General features: G+C 35.0%; 1 protein-coding gene across 3 annotated transcripts in view; it reads right to left on the minus strand.

Moving 5' to 3' along the window:
* Window positions 1-16,108, minus strand: part of MYO6 (myosin VI) — a 103,410-nt gene that overhangs the window by 9,757 nt on the left and 77,545 nt on the right. For 2 of the 3 annotated variants that reach the window (XM_066547404.1, XM_066547403.1), the window contains exons 23-29: window positions 15,519-15,648; window positions 14,674-14,764; window positions 13,309-13,459; window positions 11,744-11,952; window positions 11,285-11,363; window positions 9,345-9,505; window positions 1,392-1,495 (exon numbers count right to left, since the gene is read on the minus strand). In XM_066547404.1, the coding sequence (XP_066403501.1) occupies window positions 1,392-1,495; window positions 9,345-9,505; window positions 11,285-11,363; window positions 11,744-11,952; window positions 13,309-13,459; window positions 14,674-14,764; window positions 15,519-15,648 (925 nt within the window). Of the gene's footprint in view, window positions 1-1,391; window positions 1,496-4,693; window positions 4,733-5,281; window positions 5,312-9,344; window positions 9,506-11,284; window positions 11,364-11,743; window positions 11,953-13,308; window positions 13,460-14,673; window positions 14,765-15,518; window positions 15,649-16,108 lie in introns of all 3 variants that reach the window. The other variant, XM_066547401.1, reaches the window with a different exon arrangement.

The following is a 16,108-nucleotide window of genomic DNA, read 5'->3' on the forward strand; positions in this document are numbered from 1 at the left end:
ACTGGGACATTTGGAGCAGTAAAGTGCTACAAATATTTCTGTTGACAGTATCACAACACAAGCAGCACAGAAACAAATTTTTAAAAAGAGGTTAAATTGCACTGCTGAACATTATTTCTGCAACTGAAAAAAAAAAGAAAAACAGAAATTTGACGGCCAAGATTTGTATTCTTTTTTCATGTATGTATTTTAATTTTTCTGAATTTCATTATGCTAAGAATTGAATGATGACAAGGCTTTTTCATTAGTTATCTCACAGTATCCAAGCTGGCTTCACAAGGAAAGAACTCAACTTATTACTGCACCCTCTACATAGCTGAAAACATTGCTCAAGTCTTGCATATGTAAAAACACTAAAAGAGAATGAGTTAGTTTCCAATTAATACATCCAGAAAGAAATTCTGAGTGAACTTAAATCACAAATTAACCAACTGCTTTCCATAAGAAGCAGGAAGAAACTGTAATATCTAAAAGAGGAATAATTCTTATCTGTTTCTATCTTCACAGCATTGAAGCCAAGGTGATTAATGCCCCACTGTAAACTCCCAAAAAGAAGTTATACATTTTGAAAATTAAAGAATATTAGGAATATCTAAGAACATATTTTTGCTTTCTTTATGATCTGGTGACAGCAAGAAGTGATAGCAAGAAAATTCTTAGAACATGTAAATTCTAGGTAAAGCATAATAACTACTATTTCATCCGAGGAAGTACATCAAATGGAGTGAACTTAATTAAGAAGTTATAACATGTATTTTATGCCCAAGATGTTTATTATCATAAATATATAATCCCTAAAAGACATAACAATGGAAATTTTGTTTCCGTAATATGGAAATTGTGACAGTGTTCACAGGGGTTCTTGGATGAGGCAAAAGACGAGAATGTTGACTCCATGTTCAGAAGGCTTGATTTATTATTTTTTGATATATATATATATTACATGATAACTATACTAAAAGAATAGAAGGAAAGGTTTCCTCAGAAGGCTAGCTAAGAATAGAATGCAATCAATAACAAAGATCTATGTCTCAGACAGAGAGCAAGAGCCAGCTCTGCCATGAATGGTCACTAAATCCAAACATCCACAGGAGACCAATCACGGATCCACCTGTTGCATTCCACAGCAGCAGAAAACCATTGTTTACATTCTGTTTCTGAGGCCTCAGCTTCTCAGAAGGGAAAAAATCCTAAAGAAAAGGATTTTCACAAAAGATGTCTGCAACAGGAAATAGCTTTGTGTATTGTTCTTCTGGGGGTAAGAGAATTTTTTTAATTAAGTTGTTATTCACTCAAACTCATGTAAACTTTGAATCTTTGTTATAGGAAGAAAGTAACACTTTTCGTGTAACTACAACTTGAACTCTTTCTCAGAAAAAAAAAACACTTACCACAGGAGGTGTTGATTGTATCACGAAGCTCTGCATATTTCCACTTACTGAGATCATGCTTCTTAGTACCAGCAGCAGCTTTTGTGGCTTGCACTGCAGGACCCCTGCAATTATTTTTAAAATATAAATATATTTTTTCAAGTATTAAACAAGAATTGTTTTAAAAAGAGGAAGAGATCCCATGATCAATAACGTGTCATACTTATTACTATGCAGACAAAATACCATAGTATTTTCAAGTTGTTCAAATTATCAAGAGAAAATGAAAATATATTTTATGCTCAAAATCATATCATAATCTGATTTGCCTCTTTAAATGCAAATTAAAAGATTAAAAGGAATTGTCATTGATACTTTTCATGTATGGAAAGACACATATTCTGAGTATCTCATCCCACATTGATGTACATTTTACTTAGTGAGAACCAAGATGCAAAAAACAAAGACTGACCAAAGACTGACAGTAGACATTTTTAGTTCCATTCAAAAAACAGACAAGGAAAAATATTCCTGAAGTAGAACAACAAGAAGGAAGAAAAGGCATTTCCTCTGCTATTTAAAATTGGTCTAGGACAAAATCATTGTTCCTAACCTTGAGAAAATAGTCTGTCTTTGACAAAAACCTAATTTGAGAGAATAAACCAAATTAATTCTATCTAATAACTAATTGGCTATCTAATAACAGCAATATTTATTCTGGGGTTGGGGGTGATGATATTGATCATCAAGAAATATCAGGGTAAAAAAGACCATTCGGACTAAAGGCTGACCAGTAAAAATGACTCATCGAAACCCATTATTTTCCAAAGGCAAAAGGTCTTCACCATGTAGGTAATACACAAATAAGTCAACAGCAAATGCATGTGAGAAATTATTACTAAAATCTCAATCTTCAGGAAAATGTACAAGGTTTTCATGTATGAAACGAACATTAGATATAAACATAAGCCTGAATTTCTTTTTTTCTCCAAGAAATGTGGTATGGCTAAGTGGAAGAACCCTCCCTCAGGAACAGCAAACTTCCTGTGGATTATTAGCTTATAAAATAAGTTGAAAATACTGCAATGTTCAGTGATGATCAGTGCACCTTTTAAACACTAAGGAATTCAAGAGCAGACACAAGATTTAACCAGTCTCTGCTCATGACTAAGAACAAAAATTGCATTATTTCAGGATCTGAGGGAATTTCTTCAAAAGAAACTAGATCTTTAACAAGGTAGCAAAGTTCTTGATGCAATAAGATAAAAAAGGCTTTTTCATTGGAAGGTCTGTTTGTGCAGTAATGCAGTAATATCTTTCTGGGACAGGCACAGTATTAATAGGTATAATCTAGTGAATATTATTTTAACATTTATTTTTCCATAAAGGTCTCATGTGGTACCGTGAAGTTTTATGTTTATTTTCCTTTTTTAATTAGAAGGTTATAAAAAGCTATTATAACCTGCATTTTTTCTTTATGCAGATGCAGCAGTTTTGAAAGCAGAGATAACAAATGCAATTTAAATTTCATTGAATAAACCTAACATTCCTCTTAATACCAACTGAACCATCTCTTCAGTATAATTAAAACTACAGAATCTTGCTGTTGGAGTAGCAGCTTAATGCCTACTCATACTACTAATCCGAGTGCACACACAGCTTCCAGTTGGAGTTTGAGAAGTCAAACTTAAAAAATTGACTTAGAACTACTCATGACTGTAAAACAAATAACTGGACAAACTTCTTCAAAATATATACTTTAATATTTTGTTATTATTGGCATACTTGTAGGACATTAAGGATTCCTGATAAATAATTTCCACTGCCTGGTGTCCAACCTTTTCGAACCTAATTTGACAAATCCTAAGGATTTTCCTTATTTAGCAACATTACCCACCATTCTAAGAGTTTGCTGCCTAATTTAGCACAGCAGAACTAGGCTGTACCCTCTCTGGTTAAACTAGTAATCTTTAAGAATGCTAATCCAATTGAAAGGTTTAGTCTTTCTATTAGGGTACTACTCTGCACTCTGAAGATCACTTGCTTGTTTTCTACAGGACTTCAAGCATAACATTCTGGCAGTAAGAGGAGCATCACATCTGACATTCCATCTTCACTGCTCCATATGACAGTTATGTATGATAAACAGTATTTTCAGACTAAAAATACAAAAGCTCAGTCTCATGTCAAAAGTTTGCAGTGTATGAAAAGCAAGACAAATTTATTTAAACAAGCAGATACTGAGAAGCATTGCATTTTGAATTCAACCAGAACACAGAGCCTGATTTGGCCCCAAAATTTTTTCATCTTTTTGTACATTAAAAATTGGCCACTGTCATTGGAACTATGTCAATATATGCAATACAATATGGCCATTTAAATTCACATGCTACCTTAATTAAACATGATGTGGTTTATTCCTATTCTTAAAATAACATTGCAGGAGAAAAATTTAGTTACCAGCTGCATTCCAATCATCCATGATACCACTAGAAAATCCATTAAACATGTGAGACTGAGCATCTTCAGACTATATATACATAGCTTAGTAACTTGTTAAACAACAGATTCACTTTCAAAACCTCTAGACATTTTTTCTTCTTCTGTAAGGTTTATAAAATCAATGTCAACGTTATTTCTACCATCAAGTTGCAGAAAACACTTTCTAATTACTTGCTGATATGGAAGACAATCACAACAATTTCTTTGAACAGAGTATTAGTATTTTACCAACTAGTATATTCAGACCAAAACATGTATTTATCTTTTCTTCTGCATTGTGCATAAAATCTCACATTACCATTCAAGAAATCCCAGAAGGGGATTTTGTTTGGATATCTTAAGAGGGTTTTTAATATGGTTTTACCATGGAAATTTTCAAAACTTCTTTTATTTTAAGAGAACACTAATGAGAATATTTCCTTATTAAATGCACCAACAATTACATTACTGTTAAATGATTTCATTAGCTTTGTGCTGAATCTGTAGAAATATGCCTTTAAAAGACGTGGAGCCTTGTGCTCTGTTTATCACAAAGGTGAGAGGAGAAGAAAGCTGGAGAAGCATGAATGAAATTACAGAAAATTACAGAGTACATGAACTATTCTCATTCTTCTTCAATATAATAAATTAAAATAGCAAAGAAATAATTGCTGAAAAATGGTAAACACAATTTATCTGAAAGAAATAATTTACTTATCTGCTTATCATTTAAAAAAAACCCAGATTCCATTACTTTTAATTCCATAATAATTCAACCCATTTAATGTGTGATTTGTTTTTAGAAAATGATTGATTCACTGGTGTTATACCTTCTCACCTACCTAGACAATATTTCTGACATTTCTGTGGCCATTTGTTCCCTACAAGAAAATTGGTAAATGAGCATAAACCAAATATATGGATATAAAACCAGCCTTTATAACCGTGAAAGTGTCTTGACAATCAAACTGAAATTAAATTAAGTGCACAGGAAATGGCTACTTATTTTAAATTATTTCCATTCAGACACACACACAAACATATATAGATAGATAGATAGATAGATAGATAGATAGATAGATAGATTGATAGATATAGATATACACATACACACACAGAGAGTCCTGATTCAGTAAAGAACGAGAAATCACACAGGGCAGTGAAAAATGGATGGTATGTGAAAAACTTTACAGCAATTATATAATAAATTTGGAATAGATGTTATTTGGTATATTTGATTATTAAAGGGTTTATTAGATGTAAGCAAAGTAGTGAATGTAAGGCATTAAAAATTGATTTAGACATTACAGATGCATACTAACAAAGATTAATATGGGGTATTAGTAAATAAGAGGACAATATCCATTTCTTTTGATTAATTAGTGTGGCTTTCATCTATTAGAGCATTCAAATGGAAAAAAATGCCATACGCAGTCATTTGTGGCTTTGTTCCATTGGCTCTGCAAATAGAAGACATTTAATGTTAGACAAACTACTACCTAGCTAATATTTTAATAATCTGAAGCAAGAAAAGTTGGGTCATAGCATTTCCTGCTCTCTCACATCTTCTTTATTATCTTATGAATTTTTATTATTATTATATTTAGCTGATTTTTAGCTTTTTCCCCCCCAAACTTTCTCATTCAATTATGACTTAAATTATAATCTGGGAAAAAAAATGTACAAGTGAAAGCTTCCCCCAGCCTTTCTCCCCTGTCCAATCTTTCAAAATCAGAGACTTTGAGACATACTACTGATCTATTTCATGCTTGGATAAGCGTATCACAAGAAATAACAGCAATCCTCCTGTAGCTGCTCTGGAAACAGGATGGGTACTCCTTCATGCAAGCTGTGAACAGACCCCAAGTCGAACTGCTGTACTGGAAACACACGGCTGAGCACAGGTAGCACTATCGATGCTACATTAGGACTTTTTTGGATTGTTCCAATGCAAAACCCAAGACAGATACGCTCACAACACTCTCTATGACTAGCTTTCTTTTGATGTTATATGCCATACTGTATGTTTCAATAAGCCACATAAATGAAAAAAAACTGCCCAGTTGAAAGCAGATACCTACTATTTAAATTATTTTTTTACTTAACTACTAATCACTACCTTTAATTTACCGCTGGGTGCAGTAAATCACGTATTACACATCCTTTCAAACTGTGGATGAGTAGTAAAATTGGATAAAGATAGAAGAGGTCCAGCAGATCCAGCACAAAATAAGCACAAATGAAAATCCTGGATCTGCTGCCAGAACAAACAACTTTTCTTCTGTGATAGAAGCCAACAAATATATTTTTCAAGCTAACTGTTAATACTTATGCTCCTTGAAATATCTATGAAAGCTATGAAAGTGAATACAGCAAGGTATTGTGAAAAAAAGAAATAAACTACAGGCACTCAAGTTCAAATATGACAACACAAAAGTGTCCGCCTATTTCTTACAACTGAGTATATAAAATCACCCTTTTCTTCCTCTTTTCACTCAACAGTTAAAACCATACAATGGAAAATACCCTTTTATTCATGCCAATATGTAAGGATGAAACCATTTTTTACAAAACTGTGAAAACAAAAGCAGTACACTGCATGAATTCAGTATGAAGTCACACATGCTTTATCTTATTACAGCAAAATTTAACAGGGAAGGTATATATACTTATAGAAAAGTCAGTGATTTTAGTGTATCACACACTAATATGTCAGTCTCAAATGTAGAAGACTGTAGACTATAACTTTAGACTCTAGCAAAATTTTGATTGGTATAATATAAAAGAAGTCCTGAGAATTTATTATTTAATTATTAAATTACATCATTTGTTCTAACCAATAGTTTTTATTTCACTGAGTTTCTTTAGTTGCTACCTTTAGGGCAACTCCTGAAATTATGTGAAAATTGTCTGATTTCAGTAGAAGATACTGGGGCCTGGGTGAGGTTTTAGTTTGATTTTAAACAAACAAAAATAAAATCAAATATTAAATTAAAAGCATTCTATTCATGTTCTGAATGTGCGATTAACTATTTGAAGTAGACTTCAGAAACAAGGGAAAAAATTCGCCAATGAGATAAAAAAGATCTCATATAAGCAGAAAAATCTATCACTTCTTTTCTAGATTTAGGTATTATCTTGCTCAAGAAATTATTTCCATCTCTATGCTAACATGTTCAGACCATTCAGCACTTTCCAAACACTCAGAAGGATCTTCAGTCACCTACCAGCTGCACAGCAGAACTGTGCTAGCTACACAGCAGAGAAACTGACAGTCAAAGAGTTATGATGACAATTAGTTCATCTTTCATTCTGGGATTATACAAGAAAGACCACTGCCAAAATCACCTATGAGCAGTAGGAAACACAGTGGAGATTAGAACTTCACTGACAGAAAAGTTACTGAATTCTCTGAGCTCTTGTCTATTGCATCCCTTCTTTCATATTTAAGAGAACTCTGCCAGGTTGCAACACTAGAGTGACTTTGTGTTTACCTTCAAAGTATTGCACCAAAATCCAGACAGGGAAATTGGTGAGGCACTGGAACAGCCTTCCCAGGGAAGCTGTGGCTGCCCCATCCCTGAAGGTGTTCCAAGACCAGCTTGGATGGGCCTCTGAGCTACCTAGTCTAATGGAAGGTGTCCCTGACCACAGCAGGAGGCTGGAAAGAGATGATATTCAAGGTCCCCTTCCAACCCAAGCCATTCTGATTCTGTGAATGGAACATGTCAGTCTCAATCAGAGACAATATGATAGCAACTACAGAACTAAGGGAAAAAACACAACTGTTTCAGTGGAACTGTCTCAAAGTCAGTATTGACCATGACAAAAAATTACCCACCTATCTCAAGCAGGCATACAGTTATTAAAAAAAAGTATACATCTATTTGAAATTTGGGTAGCAAAAGAAACACATCTAGGAGTTGCATTTCATGGCAACACAAGGGATTTTCTTGTACTCATTTCAACAACAACAAGCTGAGTAGAGTCATATTAATGAAGTCACCAATTATGTGACCATATTCACAGGTCCCTTTATGCAACTTGCCCAATAAGTACCATTTTTACTGGAACTTCTAAGTTGCTTCTAAGACATCACCTTTTACCCATGAAGAGTTCTTGCTCTGCAGACAAGGCAGTGTGGTTCTGTGTATCAAAAGTTAAGCTCTTCTTATCGCACATCAAAAATTGATACAAAACAAGACTAACACTTAACATTTGAACTCATCTATATTAGGTATTTTCATTCCACTTGAAAAAACTTACCAGTCAGGGCCCAGAAATTACTTTTATTTCTGCAGTCAAAGAGAGCTTCTTGTTTAAAAAAAAAATCCCATACAAATTCACTGTAAAAATGGAACCATCAAGTCCTAGCAAAGATGTATTTTATTATTACTTACCACTGAAGAAATTATATTCCCTACTTTAAATGAGTCATAAAAATCAGAATTCTAAGTTTGCAATCCTTGTTAGAACTCAAAAAAAGAGAGAGACCTGCAGTCATGTCCACATGCACCTACAAAATTACTGATGTAGCAAGATGCAAAATGAAGAAAGTCTAATCAAAAGCAATCTAACAAATTTCAAAATTTAATTTGAAAAACATTCTAATACACTGACTTAAAAGCTCCATTTAATGAACACAAAGTTCCATTAATCAAACAGAATCAGAGAATCACAGAATTTCTAGGTTGGAAGAGACCTTCAAGATCATCGAGTCCAACCCATGTTCTAACACCTCAGCTAGATCATGGCACCAAGTGCCACATCCAGTCTTTTTTTAAACACATCAAGGGATGGTGACTCCACCACCTCCCTGGGTAGATGATTCCAGTATTTGACCACTCTTTCCGTGAAAAACTTCCTCCTTAATTCTAGCCTGTATCTCCCTTGGCACAGCTTGAGACTGTGTCCTCTTGTTCTGTTGTTGTTGCCCGGAGAAAGAGACCGACCCCCAGCTCACCACAGCTACCCTTCAGGAAGTTGAAGAGAGTGGTAAGGTCACCTCTGAGTCTCCTTTTCTCCAGGCTGAACAACCCCAGCTCCCTCAGTCGTTCTTCATGGGGCTTGTGTTCCAAGCCCCTCACCAGCCTCCTTGCTCGCCTTTGGACACGCTCAAGCATTTCAACGTCCCTCCTAAACTGAGGGGCCAGAACTGGACACAGCACTCGAGGTGTGGTCTCACCAGTGCCGAGTACAGGGGAAGAATTACCTCCCTGCTCCTGCTGGCCACACTATTCTTGATACTAGCCAGGATGCCCTTGGCCTTCTTGGCCACCTGGGCACACTGCTGGCTCATGTTCAGCCGACTGTCAACCAGCACCCCCAGGTCCCTTTCCTCCTGAGCACTGTCCAGCCACACCGTCCCCAGCCTATAACGTTGCGGGGGGTTATTGTGGCCAAAGTGCAGGACTCGGCATAGCCTTCTCAAAGGGACCAGGATAGGGAGAAAAAAAACCACAGAGAAGAAAACGTAACTCCTTAACTCCATACCTGCGCAAACCTAAGTCGAGCTGAGCTTCATCACTGATGAGTTCTGCCTCGCTCTGGGCAATCCTCATTGCAAGCTCATGGTCACGACGCTCCTGTTCAAGCACTGCCTGGTGCTGCGTTTCCTCCTCTCGTTCTCTAGCTAGCTGAGCCTCAATTTCAGCCTGTTGGAGAATAAGACACCTTTAGCCTTACCCAATAAAAACCAAAATGCTACAGAAGGAGTATTTGAAAAAAATGTTATGTTGTATAGTAGCTTTTGAAAACAAGTACAGTTTACAGAAATGAAAAATTAACAGCATTAGTCTTTAGTTTGACCCAAGAAAAATGAAACAGCTACAAACTGAATCTTGGTTTTCATATAGTTTATCAAATATTGTCCACCAATTATATTAACTTTTTTAATAAAGTGCCAAGTAATTATTATTTTTTTAATATATGAATTATTTTGTTTCTTATTATAAAAATTAAAAATTATTATAAAAATTAATGTTCAGAAGTTTTCAGAATCATTAAAACTCAAATGAAACAGAGGCTATGGCTGCTCCTCCATAGCACTAACACAATACTTCCTTGATAGTCTGCTCTTGGCATCACAGGACTTTGTAATAGGCACTACTTTGGATATAGGTCTGTATTTCATTTTGAAAAGGGATTAAGACAGACACTGGAATTCTCTGTGGAATTGATCTAACTTTGAATTTAAGTAAATGGTAAAACTTTCAACTTAGTGCAGTGCAGGAGCAATTCAAATATACTGCCTCTGCAGAGCCAAACAACAGCAGCAGTTTACCATCATTATTTCACAAAAAGCCTTGCACACACAGTAAATAAAACAGGACCATCCAATTCATACCTTCAAAAGGCATATACATCAAGTTTTAGCAGTGCCCAAAAATTAACAAAGGAAACAAAGATGCTTCCCACCCATCATTGTGAAGTTGCACCACTAAAACACTAAAAACTGTACCATTACACCACTTATGTGTGTGTAATGGTACAGTAAGTAAGTGACTTTACCTTATGAATCTCATTTTAGATTAGCTGATAAAACCAACACCAGGAGGAAAGATAATGAGAAAGGAACTGTATGTGAGAGAATGAAACACCTTACAGGGTTATGTATCCACTTGGATCCAAACACAGCATTTTAAAGTAAAAGTGTAAATTACATTCTGCATTGCAGGTATCCACAGCTCAGAAACCAAGAAACATTGTTAAAGACAATCACTATAGATGTTCTTTTTTCATAAGACTGCTATCCCAGGTCACCCAAGCAATCTCCAACAAAAAAGGAAAAGAGGGATATAGGATCCAAACACACCTCCGAAGGAGAGCTCATTATGAAATCAGTAAGAATTGCCATAAATCAAGGGGAAAGGTGGAGGAGTAGGGTTTGAGCTGCATGTATTTAGTGTACATGCATGTAGCCAAAGGAGCTACCAAGGAGAGTCCTGCATCCTCTCATTATTACCAGTACTCTCAAAATGTTTGCAGTTAAGCAAGTAAACAACACAATCAAAGTCGAGATGTGACTTTAGTAAAAGAATGCCAAACTTGCCTGACATGGACCACCCACAAAACCTTCAAAGGCTAAACTAGGATTCTCCAACATTGCATATTTTTAAAATAACTTTTAAAACCTTTTAAAAACAGATGCACCTCCACTCAGAATACTTGAAGTTGCATAGGAACTAGAAATAGGTGATCTGTCTTGGCATATCCTAAACATGACACTTGCCTCATATTTACTAATAACGTAACATTGGTGAATGACTCTGAGAAATGCATTTATAGAAAGAAGCCATTAGACTTGGTGGAGAACATAAGCTACAAAAAAGATTTATAAATAAGTAAATGAATACAAGAAAACAAACACACAACCCCAAAACCATCACAGTAACAAGAAATCCCCCAAAGCCACACACAGCTAAAGTATTAACCTGAATACGCTTTTCTTCTTCTTCTCTCTTTTTTCTCTCTTCCTCTTCCTGTTTTCTCTTTGCCTCAATCTCAGATTTCCTATTACATAAGAGGAGAAGAAAATGAAAAAGTGTTATTATGACACAAGTGAACAAGAAATAGTAAGAAATACAAATTCTCTTTCATAAAACTGATTGGTAGTCCAGAAATCAGTACAGTTCTGATGACAGGATACTATATGTAAATTATGAAATTTTTCAAGTTCATCTGAATTTCCAGCTGCATCATATAATTTCTTCCATATGCTCTTCTGTCACTTGCCTTACAAATCACTGGGAAAGGAAATGTTTCAACACTGCACAGAAATACAATCCAAATTATTCTCTAAGTGAAAGTGTATCAAAACCAACTTCATTTAAAAGTCTTTCCTGTTTTCTTCTCATTCTATAACCAGGAACTTATTCAAATTCAAGACTCACAGGCGTCTTTCCTCTTCTTCCTTCCTTCGTTTTTGGTCTTCCTCTTCACGTCTCTTTCTTTCCTTTTCCATTTCCTCCTGGATGCGGCGTAGCCTCTCTGCTTCATCCTCTTGCTGCTTCTTCTTTTGCAGTGCACTCAAAAGCTGCTCTGAGCTTTTAACTAAAGCATCATATTCTTTCTGTATCTGTTCTCTAGTCATTATAGTGGTCTGCAAAAATAAGGGGGTAATTCTTTTTTATTTGTGCTTCACTTTTGAAAGCATATATTAAAAAATATTAAGTGAAATGAGATCACTGAGCACTACACTTAAATCATTTATACACCTCAGGGTTGGGAAGCTTGAGTCCATTCTTCCCTTTCTGTCTAAAATCATGAGGACCCATTCCTCTCCCCTCTCCTATAAAACCATACAAAGTCATCTCCATTTCATCACTGAAATTAACTTAACTTTCTTTCAAAACATACCTTCATATTTTAAATCTTGCCATTTTAAGCAAAGGAAATTAATTCTTAACATGCTAGGATGGAAATTAAGGCCTGCCCTGTGTATTTTCCATTGTGCTCTTATCTTCTTTAGTGGTTATTTACAGCTCTGCTTTTATGTCTTAGCATAAAATAGTTTTTCTTAATATTTGTGCTAGCACTCAGAAAAAATACTGCACTGTGTTGTGACTAACTTTTTCTAAAAAGTTATTAGTAACAAATTACAGGTTGAAATTGCTTCAAAAATAGCCTTTGCTAGACACATTTTCAAACCTTATTGACAAGTACAATTTAATTTCATTTTACAATTCACATCTTATTAAAAAAACTGCAATATGGGGGTTTGCTGACCTTTTCTGATACTTTATCATGATAGAGAAGCCTAAGTTGACAGGTTAACTCTACCATCTTTTCAACAGTGATTTTAAATAGAGAAGTCTTAATATGGTACACTAAGAAAGCTATAATATTGCATGAAAACATGAATTCAAGAAAACAAAATTTTTCTAATAATAATAAATGCCAGTGTGCTTTCATTTTGTCTTTGTGCTTCTGTGATAAGAAAGAGAGGACTACAGATCTGAAGCATAATCAGCAACCTGAATTCTCTTTACTACTAATTCTGAAAAACCACATAACTGGAAATTTCGAAATCTTTATTTCGTAATAAATGTCTTTATTCTGTAATAAATGCCTTGTTTCAGCCCTTATTGAGTTAAATTATTGGTAATGGTAACTGGTATTCTGATAATGGTAATAATGGTAATTGGTATTCCAATAATGAAAGCAACAAACAACTTATTGACAGCCCTTGTCTCATTATATCAACATGTATTTTTTCTTTAAAACCTTCAGTGCCAATTTTGACACACAGATACCAAAGCCATATGCACGTATTTTCAGGATTCACTTCAGTTATATTTACAGATAATTTTAAACAGGAATTACTGAATGACTGAAAATTAAGACCACTATATTAAAGTATATTTTCTACTAAGAAATGCATTGGCCTTCTCCTTTAGATGAAGCTTGTAAAAGATTCCAGTAGCAAGATACTATTTCTCTCATTATTATCACATACCTTAATTTTGGTCATTGATGCATCAATAGAAGCCTCCAACTCCTTGACCTGCTTGCTTGTCTCTGCTTTTCCCTCCTTCAGAGCACTTACTACTTCATTAAATTTATCAAGTCTCTTCTTCAGTGTACGTACTTTTATCAGGCCATCAATGCTGTGAAGGTAAGACAGCTTATTTCCTTATTTGAAATGATCTTGGAAGGTGATATTTTTAAAACTCCACAAGTCACTCATGCATAAAAGGTGGACAGGGAGAGAAGTTATGCCTTCTGACAAAACTCTCCCTCTTCTTTGAAATTCGAACATTATCACATCAAGTAACTAAGCAATGGAGCCTTTTCCAAGCACTAACTAAAATTACTTAGCAAACAGTGCCTCAAAATGGAAAAATGCATTTTTATTTTGGGTTGGCTTTTTGTTTTTCTCACAATAATAAACGGATATTAATGATTATTAGTATCCACTAGAGGATTTTAACTGGAAGGGATAAAGGCTGAGTAGTGCTAATTATTCAAAGAGCAGTATCAGAATTAATCAGATAAAACTCAACTACACAGCATTACACCCCAGAATGAACACTGTCATTACACCCCAAAGGACTGAGAAAACAAGGCTGGGGAAGAGTTCAAGAAAACTCAGGAGTTTTTTTAAGAACCACTATTGAAGGCCCCACACAAAAGTTACAACTCTGCAGACAATCTTCCTAAACAGATATCACTGTACTGGGATTTGCAAATCAACACACAAAAGTAGAAACTAAATCAAATCATTAAAGATGAGCACCAATTAGCTCAAAAAAAAAAGTCAGAAATGACAAGATTCAAATGAAACATAATTCTCAAAGGATGTAAAAGAATTTATGAGAAGCCCACAACTAGAACAGAGTTGCGTCTCTGTCAAAGAACAGACGTGTCAGCAGAGCTTAATTATTGAAGTAGTTTTTCCATCAGTATTCCCTGCAATCAGATAAGGGAATTAATTTCAAGAGGACATAAGACAGTTATTATTTCTAAGATAAAAATGAAAGGGAGCCTATAAAGGAAGGAAGGTGTGAACTGGTAAAGGACAACAATTAACGAGCTTGAATTAAATTAGACAGACTCAGTAAAAAATTTTTAAAAATAAGGTTGCCACTGAAGGATTTTATGAACAATGAGCTAAATAAACATCTTTAGGAAAGGTTCAGATTTAGTCTATTCATCCTTGGAAAAGAGTGAAGGAACACAGAACCTCTCAGTCTCCTTCAACTGTACTTAGCATCACTCTATGATTTCAGATAGATTTAGTTAATAAAGTAAACCTCCCCTTACAGTCCCAAGAAAATATTATTTAAAACATACTTTCTTCAACCAAGGAGTATCTTCTTACCGTGGTTTGTGCTTTCTCTTGCAAAGCCACATACGAATAGTCTTTTGTATTTTAATGCAGGCACTGGCTCGATATTTTATCTTATTTTTCACTGTAAACACACAGAAGATAGAATCTTAATGTTTTATACAGTTTAACACAACTTCTATCTTCCTTACACATTTGATGTCACAAATGTGATGCAGACTATGTGTGCTTGAGAGCTTTTTCTATATTGGAACCACAACATTTAAGAAACAGAATAGCAGAATTCACAATCTTGGGCCAGGCACAGAGGCTCCCACCCAAACCCAACAGGAACAATGAAATGTGGGCACACTCATACACCCCTCCAGATTCACAGACACCAGTAACTTTTGTTAGAAGTCAGAGCAAACCCAAGATTTTAGTGTTACAATCTCTGATGTCTGAAATCTCATAAGAATTCATAAATTCTATTTGCTTCACTATAAACAGCAACAAATAATAACCAATCAGTGACAGACTGTGCTGGCCCCAATGCACAGCCATGTGTGCACTGGCATAAGGCCTTTATGCTTTTCTTCCCCATTCTAATGCAGTTTTCACTTTCCATGTTATCAGATTGCTGACATTCTGCATCAGACCCTTCCCCATCTCCCAGATACCTTTTCTGAAGCTCACCACAAGTGCCAATCTCTATTGCACACCACCTTATTCCTACTCTGCAGAGTAACTTCAAGAAAAATCCCACCAACCTTGAAATCAGTTAGTCAGAGTTCAGTATGTATCTGCTATACATGTCCTTGGCCACATTTCAAGGTGTTAACAATTGCTTTGCTGTATTTTTAACCAACATTTGAGTTAATAAAACATAAAACACATACATTTAATCACCGAGAGAGAACACCACTGAACTTTTTTCCAACGACTGCAGATAAGCCAGCGATTCACTCGTTTAACCAGCTCTGCTAAGTGATCTGGATCAGACTTCATTATCTGATCGAACTCTGCAAACTAAATGACAATTAAAACAAGTTTTACATATTAGGAGGACAGAGAGTGTTAGATATTATTGTTTGAGATCATGCTGAATTAAAATTTTTAACATAAACTGTATGTCATTATATCAGCTTTCAATTAAAGTCAGCAGATAATTTTATTACACTTTGTTGTTTTATGAAAACAGAAATTACAAGTGTGGATTTTTTATATGTTTGCTGTATGGATGTCCAACACTTGGCATTTTGAATAATATAACCATTTACTAAACACCAAAAATACTTATTGTCAAAATTTTTAAAAATCAATTGTTTTTATACTTCCTGGAAATGAACTCTGGCCCTTCACAACTTCAAGGCACATCTAATTATATATCTGTGGAAAAAAATAAAAGCTGAAAGCACTTCTCAATTTTTAACCTTTGTATAAGTTTCCCATTGAAGGCAACGTTTTCTGAAAATCCTGCACTTCCACT

The sequence above is a fragment of the Molothrus aeneus genome, chromosome 3, assembly GCF_037042795.1.
Source record: "Molothrus aeneus isolate 106 chromosome 3, BPBGC_Maene_1.0, whole genome shotgun sequence".
Taxonomy (NCBI): Eukaryota; Metazoa; Chordata; class Aves; order Passeriformes; family Icteridae; genus Molothrus; species Molothrus aeneus.